Raw genomic sequence first — 23,810 nt, forward strand, 5'->3', positions numbered from 1 at the left:
ATAAAAAGTCTTCATGAACTGCTAAAAAAAAAAAGGCTGAACAGTGCACTCTTGGAACCAGATGAGAGCTAACCATACTTTTTTTTTTTTAAGATTTTATTTATTTGACAGAGAGAGACACAGTGAGAGAGGGAACACAAGCAGGGGGAGTGGGAGAGGGAGAAGCAGGCTTCCCGCGGAGCAGGGAGCCCGATGCGGGGCTCGATCCCAGGACCCTGGGATCATGACCTGAGCCGAAGGCAGATGCTTAACGACTGAGCCACCCAGGCGCCCCTATGAGGATTCATTTCTGAATGAATTCTATTCAAATTCATTTCTGAATTCAATTCTATTCTGTAAAACTATATATCTATCCTTATGCCAGTACCATATATCTATATGTCTTGATTACTGTAGCTTTGTTGTAAGTTTTAAATTCAGAAAGTGTGTCTCCTTATTCTCTTACAATATTATTTTAGCTATTCTGGGTTTCTTAAATTTTCCTAAAATTTTATGATCAGCTTGTCTAATTTTTCAAAGAAGTCAGCTGGGATTTTGATAGGAGTTGTCTGAATCTGTAGATCAATTGGGTGAGGACTTAAAGTCACATGGTATCATGTTCTTGAAGGGATAGAAACTGTGATCAGACATGGGTAGTCAACAGTGCCTAGGTAATGAAACTCCAATAAAGACTCTGGACACCAAGGCTCAGGTGAGCTGCCCTGGTTGAGATTCTCCATGCCTGTTGTCACATATTGTCCCTAAGAGCAACTACCTCTGTCTATGATTCCTAAGGGACAGGATAACTAGAGCTTTGTATTTGGAACCCTTTCAGACTCTGTCTTATGACAGATTTTAATCCTCTCCCTGAGATAACTATGAGTACAACAACTTTCAGTGAGTTCTGTGAGTCCTTCCAGCAAATTAGTTGGGGACCCCCAAACTTAAAATTAGTGTCAGAAGTAAGCATGGTCTTGGGGAACTTTAAATCCTATAGTGATGACAAAAGTAAAAGCAGGCTGGCTCAGTTGAGAGAGCAGGTGACTCTTGGTCTCAAGGTGGTGAGTTTAAGGCCCACATTGGGGGTAGAGGTGACTTAAAAATAAATAAATAAATAAATAAATAAATAAATAAATAAATAAATAAGGAAAAGCAGTCTTTCGGAGACTGTTTCTCAAAATTTGTAGCATTTATGCTCATGGGGTATGTTGGCTTGTCATTTTCTTTTCTTGTAATGTCTTTGTCTAGTTTGGTAGCAGGGAAATGATTATGAAAATGAATTGGAAAGTGTTCCTTCCTCCTCTTGTCTGAAACACTTTGTATAGGATTGATTTTTTTTTTTCCTCCTTAAATATTTGATGGAATTTACTAGTGAAGCTATTTGGGCTTGGAGTTTTCTTTGTGGGAAAGTTTTTAATTAGAAATTCAAATAATTTTATAGCTGCTTGGCTACTCAAAATTTCTCTTTCTTCATGTGTTAGCTTTGGTAAGTTGTCTTTTTCAGTGAATTTGTCCATTTTATCTGAGTAGTCAAATATATTGCATTAGGTTGGTATAAATGTGTGAATAATATGCTCTTTTTAATATCTGTAAGATCTGTACTGTTGGCTCTTTTTGCATTCATGAGGTGAGTTATTTGTGTTTTCCTGCTGTTTTTTCTTAATTGAATAAGTCATGTTTAATAAATTATATTTTAAGATTACAGTAATTGAATATACATTTAATTAATTCAACTTAGTTATGTAACATTAAAAGGTAATGAATCAGGTAAATGTGAATTAAAATTTAAATGTATTAAATTAAAGTTGAATGAATTAAATCATATTAAATGAAATGTAATATAACTAAGTAAACAATATTAAATTTAAATTAAATGATACACAATGCTGAATTTAATAAATTGAATTAATATTAAATTATTTTAGACCAAATTAAATTCAGTAAATCAAGTCAGTAATGTTAAATTAAATTTGAGTAATTAAATTTAAGTTAAACTTGAACTATATTCCCTTAAACTTATTTTCATACATCAAATTGTAATTAAATTAAAATTGAATTATATGAAATTCATTAATTGATGTTAAAATAAATGTATCAGTACCTTTATGACACATACATATTCATTTATACTAACTAAAGTTAATTTAATACATTAAAAGAACAACTAAATTTGAAGAATTAAATTATGTTAATTAAAATATATTACAATCAAATTAAGATTAATTCAATATTAATTAGAAAAAGGAGGCAAGTCTGGATCTGAAGGACTGCTTTGTGGATTAAAAACGTGTTTTGGGAAGAGAGGGTCATTGAATCCATGTTGCAGCTCCTGTGTCTTCAGCTGTCTGTGATGATGTGGAGGGGCCATAAATAAAAATGTTTAGGAAAGGTGAAAAAAACAAAACAAAAACAAAAACCAGACTTCTGAAACCACCGGCAGGAGAATCATCGGTAGCAAATAAGTTGCTATTACATCCAGAGCCAAGAAATCCAGAATTGTCAGCAAAGGGGAAAAAGTTTCATTTTCCCCAGTCCTCTCTCCCCGACCCGAATCAAGTCGCTCTGACTCTGAATGTGGACATGTGGACATTTACTATGACCATTGGGTGGGACTTGGGGTGGTGGGGGCATTGACCTGTTTTATCTCATGTGACCTCTGTGGTCGCCCGAGCTAGATCATTACCCTAAGGAGACGTCTACCTCTCCGATGTGTCCCAATTTTTTTTTTATTGTACATGATCTAATTTAAAAGATGTTACAATTAACTTTATAGGAGAGAATTGAATATGTACGAAACAAGAGAACTAAAGTGGACGTCACCAGGGACCCGGCAAATCCACTGGCGGTGGCGGGGTCAGGGGAAGACTCGGTGAAGCCACCTGTCTCGGATTTCAGAATCTACTTTGGTTCGGCCACTTCTCACCAGAGTCGGTCAGTTCACCAGTTCACAACCTTTTTTGGCCTACCATGGCTGCTTGGGACTGATTCTGAGGGGCGAGAGCGCTCCTGCAAAAGCCGGGGGCTGAACCAGGCTTAGGAATTGGAAGGAGGACTGAGAGCGGGAAAGAGTGGTGGACGTTGACACCGGAGACATAACAGGGGGAAAGTTTCCTTCGCAGCGCTAAGGGACACAGTCTGCTGGCGCCCCATTAATACATGTGGAAGGGGAAAGTGACTGAATGGAAGACTGAGTGTAAGTTGATACAGGTAGCGTTTCCGGCGCAGCCACTTTTTCTTTGAACTTCTCTGCAGTGCAAGCCGCCGGCGTACGGAATCGATGGCCAAAATGGCGCCGCCCTCTTGGAAGCCGCGATTAGGACGCTGCCATGTATTGCCTGTGAACGTACGGACTCGGCCATCTTACGGAATCAGTTTCCAAGATGACGGCATCTGCGTGGAAGTCGCGCACAGGCGCGGCCATATTTCCTGTAACGTTGAGTCCGTACAAGTGGTCACCGTACGGACTCAGCCGACAAGGTGGCAGTGCCCTCGGGAAAGCAGCCGTATAGGTGCGGCCATGTTTCTTGCAAACTTATGGACTCGGCCGCCGTACGGTCTCAGGAGTCAAGTGAGACCGTAGAGGCTCTAGGCGGCGGATCTGCTTGTTTGCTGCGGAGCCGACGCATTAGGCCTGCGCAATAAGAGTACGGTGCCCGGGAGGCGCGACCAAAGCGGAAGTAGTTGTGGGCGCCTTTACAACGGCCGGGACGCCTCCGAGAGGTCTGTGCGGATTCGCGGGTCGCTGGCGGGGGTCGCGGAGGGGTGCGCCGAGAGCGGAGAGATGGTGAGTACGGGTCCGGGGAGGGGGTCGGCGGTAGAGGTCAGGTGGATTGGTAGCGGTGGGGTCCGTGGGCAGACTCTTCAGGGTCTGTGGTGAGCCGTAAGGAGAGTCTGTGGGCAGTATGGTGGGAGCCTGTGGTGAACCTTAACAAGGGTCTGTGGGTAGAATGTTGGGGGTCTGATGTTCTGAATATTTTCTGATGTGTGAACCATCTGGGAGTTTTGTGATGAGCCATTATGGGGGTCCGTAATGGAAGTTTGTGGCGATCCCTTTCGGTAGTTTAGCGGGGGTCCGGATGGGAGATTGTTTGGGCAGAGTGATAAGGGGTTTGCGATGAGCGGTACTGATTAGTATGTAGTGAGCCGTGATGAGTCTTTGTCAGAGGACCGGTGGGGAAAGGTGATGGGGGCGGGTTGTCTGTGGGGTTGATAACGGGGGATCTGCGGGGAACCGTGATGGAAATATATGTTCTGTCTGCGGAATATACCCCGTGGTGTCTGAGAAGTGAGGGGGTCCTGTGAGGAGTCACGGTGGGGGCAGTATGAGATGAATGGTAGAGTGTAACTAACTGTTTAGAGTGTGTGGATTGAGTGTTGGAGCGTTAGTGGGATAAGTGATGGAAGGTCTGAGACAGAGTGATGGGATTTATAAGTGTGGTACTGGGGTATCAGGGGTGAGTGGGGGGGCATGTGGGAATTGTGATGGAAAGATTTAATGAGTAGCTTTGATGGAAAGTCTATTGGCAGAATGTTGGGGTTTGGGGTGAGCCGCGATGGAGCTGTAACAAGGGATGAGGCACTATGATGGGGGTTCTCTAAGGAACCATGATGGTGGGGGGGAATCCCACAGGAGGGTGATGGTTCAGACCCAGAGCCTCCAGATGCTGGGGAGGACAGCAAGTCGGAGAATGGGGAGAATGCGCCCATCTACTGCATCTGCCGTAAACCAGACATCAACTGCTTCATGATGTGAGCCGGGGAGAGGCGGGCGGGGCTGACACTTGCAAGGTTGGGTGAGGCTGATGGGTCCAGCCCCTCACATCTGCACCACTCACCCCATCCTCTGCAGCGGGTGTGACAACTGCAATGAGTGGTTCCATGGGGACTGCATCCGGATCACTGAGAAGATGGCCAAGGCCATCCGGGAGTGGTACTGTCGGGAGTGCCGAGGTGAGGGGGGTGGCCTGGACAGGGCAGGCAGATCCACCTGCCACGAGGGAGGAGAAGCCATAAAAGGAGGGTGGGTCATGGGGAGTGGTGATATATGTCTGTGGGTGATTATTGTTTTGTGGTGAGCTGGAGCGGAGACTCCACGGTGAGTCCAAATACAGGGTCCCACCAGACGGGGTAGCTTTGCCCTGGAGTGGGGGACAGAGAAGGTGGGTGGGACAGAAAAGAAGAAGAAAGAGTTCTGGGACCATCCAAATTCCTCAGTGTCAACCCACCTTGACCCCACAGAGAAAGACCCTAAGCTGGAAATCCGTTATCGGCACAAGAAGTCACGGGAGCGGGACAGCAATGAGCGAGACGGCAGTGAGCCCCGGGATGAGGGTGGAGGGCGCAAGAGGCCTGCCCCAGATCCAGACCTGCAGCGTCGGGCGGGGTCAGGGACAGGGGTTGGGGCGATGCTTGCTCGGGGCTCTGCTTCGCCCCACAAATCCTCTCCACAGCCCTTGGTGGCCACACCCAGCCAGGTGAGTGGCTGCCATGGCTGGGATAGGTAAGGGGACCGCATTTCAGGCCCTACTTGTGTTCCTGATTTCTGTTCTGGGCCCCTGTCTTCAGCATCACCAGCAGCAGCAGCAGATCAAACGGTCAGCCCGCATGTGTGGCGAGTGCGAGGCCTGCCGGCGCACTGAGGACTGTGGCCACTGCGACTTCTGTCGGGACATGAAGAAGTTTGGGGGCCCCAACAAGATCCGGCAGAAGTGCCGGCTGCGTCAGTGCCAGCTGCGGGCCCGGGTGAGCATGGGTAGAGCTGGGCAGGGCCAGGTGGGGGTGTCAGTATGTCCAGGAAGGGCTCATTCAGGCCAGGAGGGGTGGGCCAGGTGAGGTGGGGCCTGATTGCATACAGACAGGTGGAAAGGAGCCTGGCCTGTCTAGATGAATGGGGCACGATCAGGTGTACGGGGCTAGCAGGGGCGCCTCCAACCCCAGGTGGGCAGGGTAGAGCCAGATGTTTCAAGGCGGTCAGGCATGTCAGGGCAGGTGGGACGGGGATGAGCATGTCCTGGTGCTGAGAAGTGGGGGTAGTGGGTGTGTCTGGGGAGGCAAAGCAGGGCTAGTTGGTGGGGCTAGGCTCTTGTGGGAGGGGCTAGGGCAGGGCCACCCTCCATCCACCTGGGGCTGACCTGGGCCTTCCTCCTGCCGGCACAGGAATCGTACAAGTACTTCCCTTCCTCGGTGAGTCCAGCCCCCCAGGGCGGGGCGGGGCATGCGGGCAGGGCGGTCAGGGCCAGTCCTGAGATTCTGCCCCGCAGCTCTCGCCAGTGACGCCCTCAGAGTCCCTGCCACGGCCTCGCAGGCCACTGCCCACCCAGCAGCAGCCACAGCCATCACAGAAGCTGGGGCGCATCCGTGAGGACGAAGGGGCAGTGGCATCATCAGCAGTCAAGGAGCCACCTGAGGCTATGGCCACACCTGAGCCACTCTCGGATGAGGACCTGCCACTGGATCCTGACCTGTACCAGGACTTCTGTGCGGGGGCCTTTGATGACCATGGCTTGGTGAGCAGGCAGAGTGTCCCATGGTGGAAGGGGAGAGGTTACAGAAGCTGAGTTTCCATGATCAGGAGACATGGATGATAAGGCAGAGTATGGAAGGCTGATTTGGGAACTGATTAGTGGTGGGGTAGTCATGAGTGGGGCAGGTGGGTCAGCGTATGTCACACTTGCAGCCCTGGATGAGTGACACAGAGGAATCTCCATTCCTGGACCCTGCGCTGCGGAAGAGGGCAGTGAAAGTGAAGCATGTAAAGCGTCGGGAGAAGAAATCTGAGAAGAAGGTGATGGAGAGGGTGAAATGGGTGTGGGAAGGCCGAGGGCAGGACGGGGAGGGAGAGGCAAAGGTCAGGAGCTGGATGGGGCAAGAGCCAGAAGGGGGTGGCGTACAGGGGGAGACGGGGATCGAGGGCTGACTTTAACTCCACCCTAACCTGACCTGACCTGCTTTGTCCCGTAGAAAGAAGAGAGATACAAGCGGCATCGGCAGAAACAGAAGCACAAGGACAAATGGAAACACCCAGAGCGCGCCGACTCCAAGGACCCTGCATCACTACCGCAGTGCCTGGGACCTGGCTGTGTGCGCCCTGCCCAGCCTGGCTCCAAGTATTGCTCAGATGACTGTGGCATGAAGCTGGCAGCCAAGTGAGTCATTCTTGGAGGGCTCAAGGGAGTCAGGGAATACGGGGTAGGGCATGGCCTGAGCCCTCTGTACGTCTTCCCATCAGTCACCTGCCCACTGTTCAGTCCACAAAGCACCCATCTATCCATCCCTCATCCATCCACCATTCACGTGCTCATCTGCTTATTTATCTACCAGTCACTTAATTATCCTTTTGCCATTTGGTCGGCCATCCATTCTAGTATTCTTGGATCACCCCACTTATCTTGTTGTTTGCCACCTTCCCTGCCTGCACCCAACCCACTGCCTCCCTGCAGCCGCATCTATGAGATCCTCCCCCAGCGCATCCAGCAGTGGCAGCAGAGTCCCTGCATTGCTGAGGAGCACGGGAAGAAGCTGCTCGAACGTATTCGCCGTGAGCAGCAGAGCGCCCGCACCCGCCTTCAGGAAATGGAGCGCCGATTCCATGAGCTTGAGGCCATTATTCTTCGTGCCAAGCAGCAGGCTGTCCGTGAGGATGAGGAGGTGAGCAAGCACAGGCCCAGCGGCACGGGGCCCAGTACCTGCTCCTGCCTGGCTTTATCGTTTCTTCCACTCCACACAGAGCAATGAGGGGGACAGTGATGACACAGACCTGCAGATCTTCTGCGTCTCCTGCGGGCACCCTATCAACCCACGTGTTGCCTTGCGCCACATGGAGCGCTGCTACGCCAAGGTCAGGGTGTCATCCTGAGGGGGAAGATCAGTGGGTCCCTGGGGGAACAGATGTGTTGTCTGGGGGTTGTCTCGGGAGGGCATGCAGCACACATCCACAGTTCCCTCCATTTGTGCTCATCCCTCCAGTATGAGAGCCAGACGTCCTTTGGGTCCATGTACCCCACACGCATTGAGGGGTGAGTGTGGGTGCTCCGTGGAGTTAGAGCAGGGAGGTTAAGGCTGGGGTCGGAAGTGGCATGTTGGGGTAGGATATGGGTATGGACAAGAATAGATGGGTCCCCCTTCTCTCCCTCCACTACCTTCTCTCTACTCTAAACCCCCAGAGCTACACGACTCTTCTGTGATGTCTACAATCCTCAGAGCAAGACCTATTGTAAGCGGCTCCAGGTGCTGTGCCCTGAGCACTCACGGGACCCAAAAGTAAGGTTTGCCCTCAACTCCCCCATTCTGTCCTTTCTTCTTCTTCACTGCCCCACATTCATCTCTTGCTTCCTCCTTCCTTCCCTTTTCTACTTGACTGCTTCCATAACTCTCTTTGCCTGCTTTATCACTCTTCATTCCTTTCCTTTTCTCTGTCTCATTATGTCCATTCCTCTCTACACCCTGAACTCTCTATTCCTTTCTTCTTACCTCTCTGACCATTCCCCATTCCTGTCCTCTTTTCTGCCTCTCCACCCCCATTTATCCCTGACCCCCAATCTCCTTGCAGGTGCCAGCAGATGAGGTATGTGGGTGCCCTCTCGTACGTGATGTCTTTGAGCTCACAGGTGACTTCTGCCGCCTGCCCAAACGCCAGTGTAACCGCCATTACTGCTGGGAGAAGTTGCGGCGTGCCGAAGTGGACCTGGAGCGTGTGCGCGTGGTAGGTTTTGATGCTGAATGTGGCTGGGGTCAGATGGGGCTTCTGGAGCTCCTTCTCATGGCTCTTCTGCTCCCCTGGCAGTGGTACAAGCTGGATGAGCTGTTTGAGCAGGAGCGCAATGTACGCACAGCCATGACTAACCGGGCAGGATTACTGGCCCTGATGCTGCACCAAACGATCCAACACGACCCACTCACTACCGACCTGCGCTCCAGTGCTGACCGCTGAGCCTCACACTGGCCCGGAAGTCCTCACACCCTGCATTCCAGGCTGGGGAGCTGCCGTGAATCCCCCATTTGTCTGTTCTGCCATTCATCTGTTTCTCCAATGGTCCCTGAGTTTCTCCCTGTGCCCATCCACCATTTGACTACCCAGCTGCCATTACCAGAGGGTCTCAGAATTTTCTCCTGTCCTTGTCTGTCCCTCTGTCTCTCCATTCTCTGTGCCTGGGTGGGACTGTGGAGTTTGCTCACTCTTGCCTCCTCCCCCCCCCCCGGTTTTGTTAATAAAATTTTGAAGAATTAAGAAAGATCACTGCTGATGTTTTTCACACTTTATCCAGCTGCAACTGCATTCCCAAACCCCTTGGGTAGATGAGCTGTGGCACACACCTGTATTCAGAATTAGTTGCAGTATACAGCTTTAAGTGTACAGTTGGCACCCATCTGCGCTCTGCAGGAGCCTCTTGGGCGGTGGGATGTGCCTTGCTGAAGGAGAGCCCAATGACCTACATTTCATCCTGAAACAGTGTGTATACAGTCGGCACTAGTTCAGTATTGTGGCTGCCTTACCACCCGTGTCAGCATTGACATCCTCCTGACTAGAAATGTATTCGATGACGGACACACGGTCTCGTTCTCCCACAAACCCCTCTTCGTTACACGTGTGTAACAGAAGTCTGGGAACCCATCCCGCCCTGTCGTCGGGTCTAGTGATCCCCACAGCACAGCCCTTCCAGGATGGGCCGGCCCGGCTCGGTTGCACGGCCCTTCTGTTTACCTGCAGCGCGGCACCGCCCCCTTCTCCAGTTCCCGCGGAAGGAGCCGGGATTAGCGTGCGGCCGCACTAGTCCCCGCGCGCTCCGGCAACTGTTCGGCGGGGCGGAGAGAGCGGGACACGATAGTCCTGGGGGAGATGGTCGGGGGACCGCCGGCACAGGCGCTACGTAGGCGAGAGGCGGGAGAGGAGGCCTCCGGCACAACCTCAGCCTTCGGCGCCCGTCCCTCCTGGTTACTGCCGGTGGAGACCGCTGGGGGAGCACCGTAGGGCCAACACTAACCCTCCACGCCCCCTTAGGCTGGGAGAGCGCTGGCGCAAGCCAGGCAGGCGGAGTGGGGAGAGAGCGCCGGTTGGCGAAATGAGGGGCTTCGGCGCTGCAGGTCTCCGATAGGGGTGCGAGCCGTCGTTGGACGTCAGGGCGCATGCGCAGTAGGGCCCGGGCCAGAGGCGCGCGCCGCTCTGGGACTCAACACGCAGGTGCGGGGGTCCTCCCCACTAAGGGCAAGCGGTGGAGGGGCATTAGCACGCAGGCGTCCTGCCGGGGGCGGGGCCCTAGAAGTGGGCAGCGGGTTTCCGGTTCCGGGAGCAACGAACGGCCGCGGCAGCGACAGCTACCGCTTCAGAGGAAGCGTCTGCGGAGGAGGAAGAAGAGCAGGGCAAGGCGGGAGTCACAGGCGGGACCCTCGCCATGGGTCCGCGGACCTAGAGCGGCGGAAGCTACCGGCCCGGTGCCGAGCTGGTGAGACAGTTGTGGGGGTGGAAATGGAGAGCGCTCAGGCGTAGGTTGGGAAAGAATTGAGGCTCAGAACGCTGACGGAGAGGAATGAAGGGCCCTCAGGCCGATGAGTGGGAGGAATGGCGGCGTCGGAATATTGAAGGAGAGGAATGGGAAGGTTTTGCCTGAGGACGGGGAGGAATGGGGCTCAGAGCGCTGACAGGTGGACGTGTCGGGAGTCTGGACGAGGACGGAGAGGGATGGGGAAGGATCCGAACCCCATCCCACCGAGGGGAGACCTCGGTGCCTCTCAGGTTAAGGAGAGAAATGGGGGTTCAGAATGCTGAGAGGGAGAAATGAGGGGTTCTCAGGTTGATGACGAGAAGAAATGGGGCCATTGGGATGCTGAAAAGGAGCGACTGGGACTCATGGAGAACGAGAAGAAATAGGGGTTCCGAATGCTGAGTTAGGGATGGCTTGATCTTGGGACAAAAACGGGGAGGATTGAGGGGTGGGTTCAGCATGCTGAGGGGAGAAGTCAGGGTATCTCAGGGTGATGAGAGGAATGGAGAATAAGGGACACTGAAGGGAAGGAATGAAGAAACTTTGTACCTGAAGACGAGAGGAATAAGGTTGAGGGACTGAGATTGGTGAGGTCTTGTGGCTCAGAACACTGACAGGGAAAATAAGGGAGGAGGAGGCTTTCAGGCTGAGGAACAGGAGTGAGGGGCTATTTAGGGTAAAGAGATGGAGAAGCTGGGGGCTCTCTGGCAGAGGACGCAGAGGAAATTGAGGCAATAGCCCTGAGGTAGCGTGATGAGAGGACATCAGAAAGGGAAGGAATGGGAGGGCTAAAAGACTGAAAGAGAAATTGGGGACTCCTGGGTCAATGAAGAGAGTGAATGGGAGGTCAGAACACTGAGGTAGAGTACTGGGACCTTGGTCTGAGGATGAGCAGAAGGGGGCAGATGTTGGGAGGACTAGGACCTCTCAGGCTGAGGATGGGGAGTATGGAGGTTTCAGGGTGACAAAGGGGAGGAGTGGGGACCAGTAGGTTAAAGACAGAGTGTCTCCTGGGAGGAATGAGAGGTTCCTAGGTTTGCAGAGGGGAGAAGTGATGGGCTCTCAGGCCCAGGACAGGGAAGAATTGGGAATCAGGACATTGAGTAAGGAATGAGGATCTTTGGGTTGAGGATCGGGACTCTTAAGTTGAAGATGGGGCTGCTAGGTCAGGAAGGGGGAGGAATGACAAGCTTCTGGGCCTAGGACAGGGAAGAATGAGATGGGAAAGGGGAATTTCTCTTATATTGGTCAGTTGCCTATGGTAAATACCAGGTCTTGGACAAGCACTAATAAATACTAGCAGTTTGTGGGGCTGGGGCACAACGTGTCCTCTCCTAGAGCCTCAGTTTTCCTCATTGCCCCCTCCGTGTTGCAGGCCGCTGCTCCTTCCCTTGGCTCCCATGGCTGAGGACTGGCTGGACTGCCCAGCCTTGGGCCCTGGCTGGAAGCGCCGTGAGGTCTTTCGAAAGTCAGGTGCCACCTGTGGACGCTCAGACACCTATTACCAGAGGTACTGGGTGGGTTGTGGACAGAGTCATGGGTAGGGCTGAGCCTGGTTAAGCAGGGTGAAATCAGGGGGTGTGTTTAATTTTGTGTGTGGGTTAAAATTATGCATATATATTCGATTCTTATTATTTGTAGATTCCATATTTGCAAATTTGTCTGCTTGCTAAAATTTGTATTAAAGTCGATACTCCCTGTATTTTCACGGTCTTTCATAGATATGCACAGAACAGGAAAAAATTTAAGTTGCCTGCCTGATACACGCATTCCCAGCTGAGGTTGAATGAGGCTTTCTTATTCAGTTCTTTTACTGTAATCAAGTGTCCTTTTCGTGGTCTACTTAGTGCCATGTTTTTCACATTTTTGTACTTCTTATTGGTGATTTTGGTGTTTAGAATGGCCCGCAGCATAGTGCTGAAGTGCTGTCTGTTGTTCTAAGTGCAAGAAGTCTGTGATGGGCTGTAAGGAGAAAAATGTGATGTGCTACAAGGAGAAAATACACATTAAATAAATTTCAGGTGTGAGTTGTACTGTTAGGTGTGAGTGCAATGTTAATGAATCAAAAATGTGGTACATCTAGAAAAAGAAAAGGAAATTTTCCAATTTGTCCAACTTCCAATTTCTGGAAAATGCTAAAGTAACATCTATAGTATGTAACGAAACTAAGGAAAAGGTGGGAAAAGGGCTAAACTTAAAGATCCATAAGATAATAACCAGTAAAACAAAGTGTAGTGGACAGAGTGAGAAGCTGAAAGCCAGGGACATTGGCGGTTGTGTTACCCGTGGTTAGAAAAATGTTAAACCTATTTCAGCTAATGCTGACTGGCTCACATGTTTCAAAAGGTGATACATCGTGAAAAATGTTAAATTTGCATACAAGGTAGTTCTGCAGACCAAGAGTTTGCAGAGGAATTTTAAAAATACCTGTTAAGTGTTACATGGGAAAAGTGTCACGTAGAAGAATAGGTTTTCAAACCTGATGAGACTGGCTTATTTTACAAGGACCTTGTCAAAAGTACCTATATAACAATACTCCAAAGCTCCTGGCTTTAAATTATTGAAAGGCCATACATAAAACAAGGTTACACATTGATCAGTTGACAGAAATGTCACCTGAGGCTCGCAGGAAGCTAACCTGTAGTTTCCCTAGGAGAAGAGGTTCTATGTTCACCAATTCAGTGTTTAACGTGACTTTATACAATATACCACGAATGAGAATCAGCTATTAATACATGAATATACGTGTTTATATACTATTTACATTTAAGGATCTAAGGTGTTTTAGGATATATTAGTGATACAGTTATTGAATTTACTGCATTTTTTCTGAACTTTTCTTTGTATCTAAGTTGCTCTTTTCCTGGAGAAATATAGTAAAATCATAAATGATAGTGTTTGTACTTAATTGTATGTTTATCCACATAATCACAACTTGTATGAACCTGTCAAAATTTATACTTTTAAGTGCTGTTATCAAGAACCGTACAAGATTAGAGGTTTTATCCTAATTAGGGCAAGATAACAAGTATGTCACAATTTTGTGGATGCTGGTAGGATATACGAGACTCCTGGGTCAGAAATGAAAGATAGTTTATTACTCACAGTAACAGCAGTATCCAGAATGTCATTATTTTCATGTCGGTTCCCCAAACACCAGTTCCCATATGGTGACCTGCAGAGGGCTAACTAGCATCTGCCCATGCATTGGATTGTAGGAAAGGAGCCTTGAGCCTAAGGAATCCAGTCTTTTATAATGTTAGGATAGTAGGTTGCCTTCCCTCTGCTCTGGAAGGAGAACTTATCTCTTATCTTCCAAGGCTGTTTGCTGTACAAACATCCTTGAAAAGATAGTTCATAACAAAGGATTATCAGTGCCTCTCTTGCAAGACATGCAGAAATGCTAGAGACCCGTGGAGTATTCTCTTTCAATATCAGTTATTCCTACTTTGTTTTGTATGTAGTTGCATCTGTATGTTTATGTACGTATTTGTATTTATATTTATGTGCTGGTACGTGTGTGTATTTTTAAAGAGGGTTTTTTTTTTGCGTTTTTACATGTTTAGTACATAACACTAATGTATTTATATATTACTTAAGATACTGGTATTTCTACCTATATTTATTTTTATTTACGTAGACTGCAAGTAGTAGTATATGTCATAAATATATAGTGTTTATGTTTATGTTAGTTATTTATATTTGCATATACATTGCTATTTGTACACCTTTTGTATTTCTGCTATGCAGGCTTAGTTGGGGTAAGACCTGGTCGGGGCTTACACGCCAATCCCAAGCTGCCTCCTGTAGCCCCTGCCAGCCCTGCAAGCCTGTTCACCAGCCCAGTGGGAGGGTTGTGTGGGTGGAGTGGCCATGGCTCCACCCAGGTACCAACCCATCCTGGCCCATCCCTAGCCCCACAGGAGACAGGATCCGAAGCAAAGTTGAGCTGACCCGATACCTGGGCCCTGCGTGCGACCTCACCCTCTTCGACTTCAAACAAGGCATTCTGTGTTATCCAGCCCCCAAGGTACTACACAGTGTTGGGTACCCAGGCAGGGGTAACTGAGCCACCTAACACCCACCCACTGATCTCTTCCTTCTTTCCCTCTCATCTGCAGCCCCAGTCCTTAGCTGTCCCTAGCAGGAAGCGGAAGAAGCCTTCACGGCCAGCCAAGACTCGGAAACGTCAGGTTGGACCCCAGAAGGGTGAGGTCAGGAAGGAGGCCCCAAGAGATGAGACCAAGGCTGATGCCGACACAGCCCCAGCTTCACTCCCTGCTCCTGGGTGAGTGTTGGCCTAAAGTGAGCCAAGAGGGTAAGGGTTGTGGTTGGGGTGCAGTCAGAGCCCCACACCCATGTTTCCCATCCCAGGTGCTGTGAGAACTGTGGAATCAGCTTCTCAGGAGATGGTACCCGAAGACAGAGGCTCAAGACATTATGCAAGGACTGCCGAGGTGAGTGGCCCCCAGGGCCCTGGGAGACAGGAGTGGAGCAGGTCTGATGTCAGGGTAGGACACCACTGTCGGGCTAGAGGTTGAATGGTGGACATCAGGGCAGCAGCAGTGGGTGAGGTTAGATATCTGATGCTTCTTGTCCACTTCTCTTTTTCCCTCTCCAGCACAGAGAATTGCTTTCAACCGGGAGCAAAGGATGTTTAAGGTAAGCACGACCTGCCTCCTCCTCACAAGTGTGCGGTGGGAGCAGGATGTGATGGGGGCTTACGGAGGATCTGAAGGAATGGTGATGGATCCACAGGGTGTCAGAGTCATTTTGTAGGGAGCTAGCTTTGGTCAACAGACAGTAATGGGTTAATGGGGTGTCAGTAGATTCAGCGATGAGGTTAACGGGGCACTGGTAGACATTGGGGATAGCCTCTGATGGCAGCTAATCAGTAGTTGTCAGATACAGTGATGAGGCAAGTGGTGGACTACTAGACACAGCAGTGGGGGCTAATAACAGACATGTAAGGGGCAGCGCATCTGGAGCAACTCAGTTTGGGCCTGTGACCTCGCCCCACCCATTCCTGGCAGCGTGTGGGCTGCGGGGAGTGCGCGGCCTGCCGGGTAACCGAGGACTGCGGGGCCTGCTCCACCTGCCTTCTGCAGTTGCCCCATGATGTAGCCTCGGGGCTGTTCTGCAAGTGTGAGCAGAGACGGTGCCTCCGGATTGTGGAAAGGGTGAGTTGGGCAGGTGGGGTAGGCCCATGGCTCACCCTGGCCCCTGGCTCTCATAGCACTGGCCCCATGCATCATGCCTCTGCCCCCTCCAATCCCCCCAATAGAGCCGAGGGTGTGGAGTGTGCCGGGGCTGTCAGACCCGAGAGGACTGTGGCCGTTGTCGAGTCTGCCTTCGCCCTCCCCGCCCCGGTCTCAGGCGCCAGTGGAGGTGTGTCCAGCGGCGCTGCTTACGGGTAAGTCATGCTGGAGGGGCCAGCGCTGTTGGGGCCAGGGCTGGGGCAGAACTCATTCTGCTGTTAAAGTTGCTGCTGCTGCTGCTGCTTCCTCCCAGCCTTGCCCACCTCATGTCTTCTTTTCTCCCTCGCCCCATGCTCAACTCCCTGGTCCCACCTACCTGCCCCTGTCTGCCAGCACCTTGCCCACCGTCTCCGTCGCCACCATCAGCGATGTCAACGACGCCCTCCCCTAGCTGTGGCTCCCCCTGCTGTGAGTGCCGCACCCCACACTCTGCCTGCCTGTCCCATGCATGCTTTCTGCACTCCTCTTGGGGGTTTGGGGGGTAGGTCCTGTGTCTGCTTGGTGCCACCAAGCCTAAACTGCCCTTCTGGCTTTCTCCCAGGGTAAACGTAGCCGCCGCAGAGGAGGCTGTGACTCCAAGATGGCTGCTCGGCGGCGCCCCCCGCGAGCCCAGCCACTGCCTCCAGTTCTCCCATCACAGCCTCCAGAGTCCCCAGAGCTGGTGAGGCCCTGGTGGGCAGGGGGAAGGCACAACCCTAACCTTACCCAGTACCTGCCCTGACCCCACCCCATTTGCCTCTGCAGCACCCCAGAGCCCTGGCCCCCTCGCCACCTGCCGAGTTCATCTATTACTGTGTAGACGAGGACGAGCTAGTGAGTGGCCCTACCCTACATGGACAAACCTAGACCCTCCCAGGGCACTTGGTTAAGCCCAAAGAAGCAGCTGCTGCAGTGGGCCTAATAGGGGAACAGCAAGACAGAGTAATGGGTACTAGCAGGGGGTGAGCAGACAATGGGGGAGGGACTAATATGGGATGGACAAGTGCAGCAACAGTACCTAACGTCAGATGAATCAGTGCGCTGGTGGGGCTAATAGAGGAAATGTCAGCGTAGTGAGGAGAGTTCACATAGGTTGAGCAGATACAGCAGGCACAATGGAGGCAACTATAGAGGGTCAGCAAAATTCTGCTGAAGGTGGGGGTCAAAGACTTTGGTAGCCACTGGTCTAGCAGATGACGTGACGGATACGGTGTTGGAGTGCCTGATGGTATCAGGCACTGTCCGATACAATGATAGTGCCTGGTGTTGGACTAGCAGATGCTGAGGTGTGACCAAGCCCAGTGCACAGCTGGTGCCCTCTGATGAGGTTAGTGAAGGAGCAACAGGAGCAGCATTGGAATAGTGCCAGTAATAGCAACGCTCTTTTTGCCTGTCCCCCAGCAGCCTTACACGAATCGTCGGCAGAACCGCAAGTGTGGGGCCTGTGCAGCCTGCCTACGCCGGATGGACTGTGGCCACTGCGACTTCTGCTGTGACAAGCCCAAATTTGGGGGCAGCAACCAGAAGCGTCAGAAGTGTCGTTGGCGCCAATGCCTGCAGTTTGCCATGGTGGGTGGGGCAGGAAGGGTCAGGCAGGTGGGACAAGTTGATCCAGGGCCCCCAGTGCCTGGCAGTGGTGGGTAGGCCTGGTAGGTGGGTGGGGCAGGCCAGATGGGTTGTGCATCTTCAGAGGAGTGGGCAGGGCAGTAGGTTCAACCAAAGATTAGCCAGCATTGTGCTGGGGCAAATGAAGAATCTGGGTGGCACTGGCATTGCTAACTGGAGACCAGCAGGCTCAACGATGAGGGTCTCCTATGTAAGTAGGTTCTGTGCTGGAACTAATGGGGATTAGCAGGCGCATTGATCAGGACAGGGTGGTGGAGTTGGTCACTGCACCAGATGGCCATAACACCCTGTCTTTCTTCAGAAGCGTCTGCTGCCTAGTGTCTGGGCAGGATCTGAGGATGGGGCAGGGCCGCCCCCACCTTACTCTCGTCGAAAGAGACCTGGCTCTACTCGACGGCCCCGTCTGGGGCAGATACTGAAGACCTCCTTGACCACACCCACAGCCCGATCAGGCCGTGCCCAGACTCCAATGAAACAGGAAACAGGCAGTGGCTTTGTGCTACCCCCACCTGGCACCGACCTTGTGTTCTTACGGGAAGGTGCAAGCAGTCCTGTGCAGGTGCCTGGCCCTGCTGCAGCTTCCACAGAAGCCCTGTTGCAGGTGAGGGTCCCATCTTATCCTGCCCTTCCCAGCCCTACCCAGCCTTGTGCCAGGAAGCTGGGACCAAGTCTGCCGCAATCCTCCTTCACACAGGAGGCCCAGTGCCCTGGCCTGAGTTGGGTTGTGGCCTTACCCCAGGTGAAGCAAGAGAAGGCGGATGCCCAGGAAGACTGGACACCGGGCACAGCCATCCTGACTTCTCCTGTATTGCTGTCTGGCTGCCCCAGCAAGGTGGGGGTCAGTGATGGGTAGTCTGTGATGAGCAGAATGATGGTGGTTCTTTGAGCAGAGCAATAGATGTGCTGATTGCAGCCTCACCATAAAATTACCCCACCTGTTTGGCACGTGCCCCACCTTCCCCAGGCAACTAACTTTGCCTGCTTTGCTGTCCAGCTAACAGAAAAATGGAATTCTCTGAGGAATGGGAAAGGTTTGTAGGTTGAGAGATGGATTTTCTGGGCTGAAGTGTGACGGAAGTGGGATTTGTCGGCACACTGACAGGTTGGTTGATAAGAGACTCTTTCCTCAGGCCAACCCTGCCCTTCTGACTGCTGCCTGTTTCCCACCTCTCCCAGGCAGTAGACCCAGGCCTGCCACCTGTGAAACAAGAGCCACTGGACCCTGAGGAGGACAAGGAGGAAGAGAGCAAGGATGACTCCGCCTCCGACTCGGCACCAGAGGAGGAGGCAGGAGGGGCTGGCACACCCGTGGTCAGTGCTGGGGGGTGCTTCACCCTGCCCTGAGCCTGCTTTAGCCCTGTTGGCCATGATGACCCATGATATTAATTCTTCCCCAGATCACCGAGATTTTCAGCCTGGGTGGAACCCGCCTCCGGGACACAGCAGTCTGGTTGCCAAGGTGTGCCCCGCACAGTGAGGGGTGGTATTGGGTTGGTGCTGGTCAGATGTGGGCCCTGAGTTTTACAAGTAGAGTCAGCAATTTGGTATGATGCAGTGGGAGGTAAAGGCTCATATCACTGCGTTGATCATGATCAGTGAGGGGTTATGTGCAGGACCTTAGAAATTTCTCCTGAGATTTAGGTCAGGACTTTCCTTGGGTGTATGTGGGGGGGGGGGGGGGGGGAGGGACAGGGGTCAGTGGAGGGTGAGGACTTGATTCCTTGTGATGAGATTTGAAAGAAAATTATAAAAGCCTGGTCCACATCTTCCTAAGAAAATCCAGAAGGGGTCAGGTTTAATATATAAATTCTTATTTAGAGAATCATCATTTGGGGTCTTGAAGGCCTCTGGAGTCTCGAATAGATGACAGGTGGGCTGGACAGTGGTGGGTGGGCAGGAGATCTGGGCCCTGAGATGGCTCTGATCTGGGTCCACATGCAACTGCGCAATCTCAGGCTAGTCCTCCACCTCCTAGAACATCCTTTGTGGATGGGGTCGGGCTGTGTTTCTTGAGCTTTTCCTGAGCCTGTTGAGGTTATTAACAGTTTTAGCTGCTCCATAGAACTGTCCATGCAGGCCTGGCAATAGGTTGAAGGATAGCTGCCCCTAAGGACAGGGCTGGCGGGAGGAGGACGGGAATGCTGCCTCCTGCAGAATGTTCACAGGCTGTGCACACAGCCCCAGACACAGGCAACATAAATTGTTGGCCTAGGCACCTGGATTCCTTTGTTCCCACAAACTAGTTTCTGCAGGCCAGAAACTCCTTCATCTGCCTTGGGCAATTACAGAGGTATTGACTGAGTACCTGCTGGGTACTCTGCAGTGTGAGAGATACAGTGGTGAATACAATGACCCTGGAAGGCTTATTCTTCAGGAGACATGGATTCCTGCCTTCAGGGAACTTATCATCTAAGTGAGGAAACAGTTTCCCTATGTGTGATATCATTACATGTTAACGGAGAAGGTAATGATGTGTTACCTTGTTTGTAATGGAATATTTTAAAAGTGAGAAGAGAGATAAGGGATAATTATGGGGAAATGGATGGTGGGCACAGAATACTAGGAAATGGTTTTGTGATGCTCCATTTTGCAAAGAGCGAACTTCATTCAACATACAGACCTGCTCCCTCTTCTCTAGGTCCAAGGACCTTAAAAAACCTGGAGCTAGAAAGCAGTAGACTGGAGGCTTCTGCAGACTGTAGGATTCAAGGTGATATTTAAAGACTGGCTTTATGAGAGAACACTGATCTACTCAGAGGCTGGACTGTAGACGGAGGGGCTTATGTAGGATTCAATAGGAACTGGAAAAACCTACCACCAAACCAGAGAAGCAGGCCTATTCAGTACTTTGAGCTTATAGCGGAAGTAAGCAGGAAAGGAAGAGAAAGAATAGAAAGTTGTTGCATCTGCTCCAACTGGTGCAAATCCCGGGAGCTTGACTGTGATAAGAAGTGTGGATATTACAGGTAGGGGATCTGGGGTGGAGAGGGGATGTAAAAGCCACCACAAAACAGCCTATACAAGCCATCTTCATGAATAATCTTTCAATGGCTTCTGGATGAGACCTGGCGGTGTTTCTGAACATTTCCATTTTTTCAGAGAGACAGCATTGGAAAGTGTAATGTGAATAAACGAGGAAAGGAACTCTATTTGGTTAGTTCCTCCTACTGATATAATTTATTTAGTTCTCCAATCTTTTTAGGAAGACAATAATTTTTGCCCATTTTTGCATATGGGAAAACAAGACTCAAAGAAATTAAATAACTTGTCCAGTGTCAGACAGCTAATACCAGTAAGCCTAGAAAAAACCCCAGGTTGTAAAAACCTTGTTCTTTAAGCCACCAAACTGTAAGCTGTAATCCTATATCCAATAATGTGTAATATTATAGTAACAGAAGTTTCCAGTGACCTTGAAAACAAAGTGGATTACCCTAAACAGAACAAATCGCTTATGCTGCTGCCTCTAGCGTGGTTTAGGGAGTGCCAAGGCTGTGTGGATTTGGTCACCTTGTCACAGCACTCATGCATTCAAGAGACTGGGTTCTTCTGAGGCCTTAGGTGTTGCATAATATTCCTCAGACACTAACAGACGTCCTTCCCCAGGGGTCACTGTCCATTTTGCTTGTTGCCCTCATTCTCCTCAGCCAAAGCAGTCTTCAGAAGTAAAGCTGCCAGCCTGGTTTGCTGACAACTTGCCTCCCCTGCCCGTTGATGACTTTTGTGCTTGGTTTCTGCCCTTGGCCCGTCTCTACTAGGGGTCCGAGTTCCTGCTTCAAGTCCTACATAAGGGCCAGTCTTGACGCAACCCCGCCTCACTTCCCAGTTCTTCATAAAGTGCCAAAAAGTTTAGACCTGTGGTTCGTTATGTAGCCAGCTTTACAGGGCTGTGACTGAGTGCATGCCTCCTTAAATTCTGTAGCCTTTGTATCTCCCCTGCCTTATTCTAGTCCAGGCCCTGCAGCTTTAGATAATTCAGATGTAGATTAGACATTTCCCTATTGTTAACCCTTTCTGCTACCCTCTCTGCTCTTTCCTTTGCTCTACCTTCTTGAGCCAGAGACAAGACTGGGTAATTTTCTGGTATTGTTTTGTTCTTCCCAGGACCCAGCCACCCAACCCTAGTATTCTGTGATGTCTTATATGAAATTTATTTGACTGGCATTCAGACTCCTAAGAGTCTGGTTACAGTGTGTATCACAGTACAATCAGAAAAGCAGCACCACTAATACAAAGATTATATATATATATATGTATATATATGTGTGTATATATATGTATATGTATATTTTAAGGGACTTAATAGGGATTTGAGCTTATGCAGTAGTGGGAGCTGAGTAAACAGTCTCTGTAAGGCTGTTGTCTTTGCATCTAATGCTGGAGCTTGAAGTCTGCAGGGCAGGCAATCGGGAAGGGAAGATGGATGTAAAGTGTGGGAGACGGAGGACACTTTGGCGCGCACGAGCAAGAGCTGGAACCGGCGAGGATGGCCTAGAACCCATGTCGGTGTCTCAGCACCTCCAACTTCGATGATGTGGGTGTCCTGTAGAAGAAGCTGGTGCCCTTCATCACAGAGTTAAATACTCATCCTGCCCAGGAATTAGAGAAGCTGAAGGAAGAGCCCAGGGAAAGTGGAGCAGCTGTAGGCCTGACTGCAGGCCTGACTGCTGCCCCACACCAACGAGGTGAGCCAGCAGATAAGTGACAACGTGTGTGAACTGCAACAGTGCCTGGTGCGCCTGCACCAATCTTCCGAGCGTAAAAACAGTATGCTGCTGCTTCACTTCTGTCCTACAGTTACCATGCACAAGGTCTCTTGTGGCCCATCCTAACCGGAAGCATACGGGGAAGGGAGTTCTGGGAAACGTAGCCTAGTCAAGGTGACGCATTACAAAGCCACCCTGCCATGAATCAGCTCCCAAGGGTCTCACTGCTCACCTGAGGATAACTTGATAAAGCTACGTTGCTGGAAATGCAAAGCTGAAGACCATGGATTTCATGGTGACCCCAGCAAGTGCAGACATACTGTCAAGCCCACCCAGAAAAAAACTGGCTGGTCTCGGCTATTTTTGTGTCATTCATTCAAGTAATGAGAACCTGGCCCATGGTAGGCACTGTACTTGATACTGGGATACAGGAATGAAAAAGATATAGTCCATGCAATTTTATTAAATACATCAGTATGTATTACAATGGTGAATGGATATCCAACTTTATCATGGAATTTAATGGTGAAAATATAGAATTCAGGAAACTGTCGGGAGGACAGCCCTTGCGTGAACCTTGTTGGGGCACAATAGGAATTGGAAATAATATAAATAGTTTCTATCTCTGAGCTGTTCTATTTTAAAATTATTTTAAAATGATTTTTATTGTCCCGTTTACTGTTTCATATATTCAGTGTTTCTTTGGGGAGTGTCTTGATGGTGGTAACAGTGTTGACTCTGAGAAAGTGGGATGGTGGGTGGCAAGATCAGGGTCAGGTTCTGTCCGAGGACCTTGGGCCAATCGCTTCTCCAGGCCTTGGGGCTTGGCTGAAGGCGGAGGCTCACCGTGCGGGGCGCTGGTCCCGGCCCCGCCCCTCCACCCTCCGAATAGGCCCGCCAGGGGGCGCCGGGGCCGCGGTCAGCCCACCACCGCTCTCGGGAGACGCAGCCCCTCACCCCTGGCCGGGGCGGCTCGGGGGCGTGGCCTCCGCCCGGCTGAGACACCAATCCTTGGCCGGGCTGGGAGGAAAGCCGACTCTTCTTCACGTAGTGGTAAAACAGGCAAAACCGAACTGGAGTTAAGTTACGGGGCACGCCCGGGGTAAGGGTGCAGCACGACGAGCTCTGGACCGACGCTGGGACGTTCGAGGGCAGCAAAGTGTCGCCAAGGGTCGGCTTCCCCCGTCACCGAACTCATTTCGACGGGATCCTACGGGCTGTACGACCTCTGGGGTGCCCGACTGGCTCTCGTGTATCTCTGCTGCTTTTCCCAAACCCCGCGCCTGACTGAGGGCTTTTTCATGGCCTCCCTTCTTTCCCAAGGGTGTGGTGTGAGGGGTGGTTCCACACAGACCAACCAGCGGGCCAGTCGCCCGTGGGACTCCAAGATCAAGGAACTGACCCTCAGGACTCTGTCCAGGGAACCGAGACGACCTCTAATTTCTTTCTTTTTTGTTTGTTTCAGGCTACGTAAACTCTTAGCAGTAAATGAAAATGAGTATTTTACCGAACTGCAATTGAAAGAAGAAGCATTATAGGAGAAAAAAGACAAAATGAGAATTATTAAAAGAGATTATTAAAAAGAGAAAAAAGAGACATTATTTTGTGGCTGAAAAGCTGAACCAGCAATTCAGGAAATGGAATCCAAATCTAGAAACGTACCGCATACAAAATCCGAAGTGGGTGGATTACAAATGATTAAGGAATGCTAATTTACAGTAAATTGCGGCCTTGCGACGGTATACACAATAGTTGTACTTCGGTTATTGTTAGATGTCAGTGACTGA

General features: G+C 50.6%; 2 protein-coding genes across 29 annotated transcripts; both read left to right on the top strand.

Moving 5' to 3' along the window:
* Positions 1–3,480: 3,480 nt before the first annotated feature.
* Positions 3,481–9,205, top strand: CXXC1 (CXXC finger protein 1). 2 transcript variants are annotated; one of them, XM_034996171.1, is made up of 15 exons: positions 3,481–3,763; positions 4,610–4,728; positions 4,829–4,929; positions 5,218–5,453; positions 5,545–5,721; positions 6,136–6,162; positions 6,240–6,485; positions 6,656–6,763; positions 6,940–7,124; positions 7,419–7,626; positions 7,706–7,816; positions 7,945–7,994; positions 8,142–8,238; positions 8,528–8,680; positions 8,762–9,205. In XM_034996171.1, exons 1-15 carry the CDS (start codon positions 3,761–3,763, stop codon positions 8,906–8,908), a joined length of 1,968 nt encoding a protein of 655 aa, XP_034852062.1. In that variant the 5' UTR covers positions 3,481–3,760; the 3' UTR covers positions 8,909–9,205. The 2 variants fall into 2 exon arrangements, with proteins under 2 accessions (XP_034852062.1, XP_034852063.1); XM_034996172.1 differs by having other exon boundaries at positions 3,483–3,763; positions 5,218–5,292.
* A 1,057-nt stretch (positions 9,206–10,262) lies between these two features.
* Positions 10,263–23,772, top strand: MBD1 (methyl-CpG binding domain protein 1). Of its 27 annotated transcripts, none has more exons than XR_004677662.1 (18): positions 10,267–10,418; positions 11,833–11,967; positions 14,373–14,487; positions 14,579–14,745; positions 14,832–14,914; positions 15,079–15,119; positions 15,491–15,637; positions 15,742–15,870; positions 16,049–16,123; positions 16,257–16,376; positions 16,460–16,528; positions 17,096–17,263; positions 17,622–17,921; positions 18,015–18,152; positions 18,497–18,631; positions 18,718–18,779; positions 21,708–22,002; positions 23,489–23,772. XR_004677662.1 is itself a non-coding variant. In XM_034996158.1 (18 exons), the coding sequence occupies exons 2-17, from the start codon at positions 11,858–11,860 to the stop codon at positions 19,996–19,998; spliced, it is 1,899 nt and encodes a 632-aa protein (XP_034852049.1). In that variant the 5' UTR covers positions 10,267–10,418; positions 11,833–11,857; the 3' UTR covers positions 19,999–20,030; positions 23,489–23,504. The 27 variants fall into 27 exon arrangements, 26 of the variants coding, with proteins under 26 accessions (XP_034852051.1, XP_034852052.1, XP_034852035.1 ...); XM_034996158.1 differs by lacking the exon at positions 21,708–22,002 and adding an exon at positions 19,959–20,030 and having other exon boundaries at positions 23,489–23,504; XM_034996157.1 differs by lacking the exon at positions 23,489–23,772 and adding an exon at positions 19,959–20,030 and having other exon boundaries at positions 21,715–21,794.
* Positions 23,773–23,810: the final 38 nt, after the last annotated feature.

This window comes from Mirounga leonina, unplaced genomic scaffold (assembly GCF_011800145.1).
Source record: "Mirounga leonina isolate KUSES-001 unplaced genomic scaffold, KU_Mleo_1.0 Mir_93, whole genome shotgun sequence".
Taxonomy (NCBI): Eukaryota; Metazoa; Chordata; class Mammalia; order Carnivora; family Phocidae; genus Mirounga; species Mirounga leonina.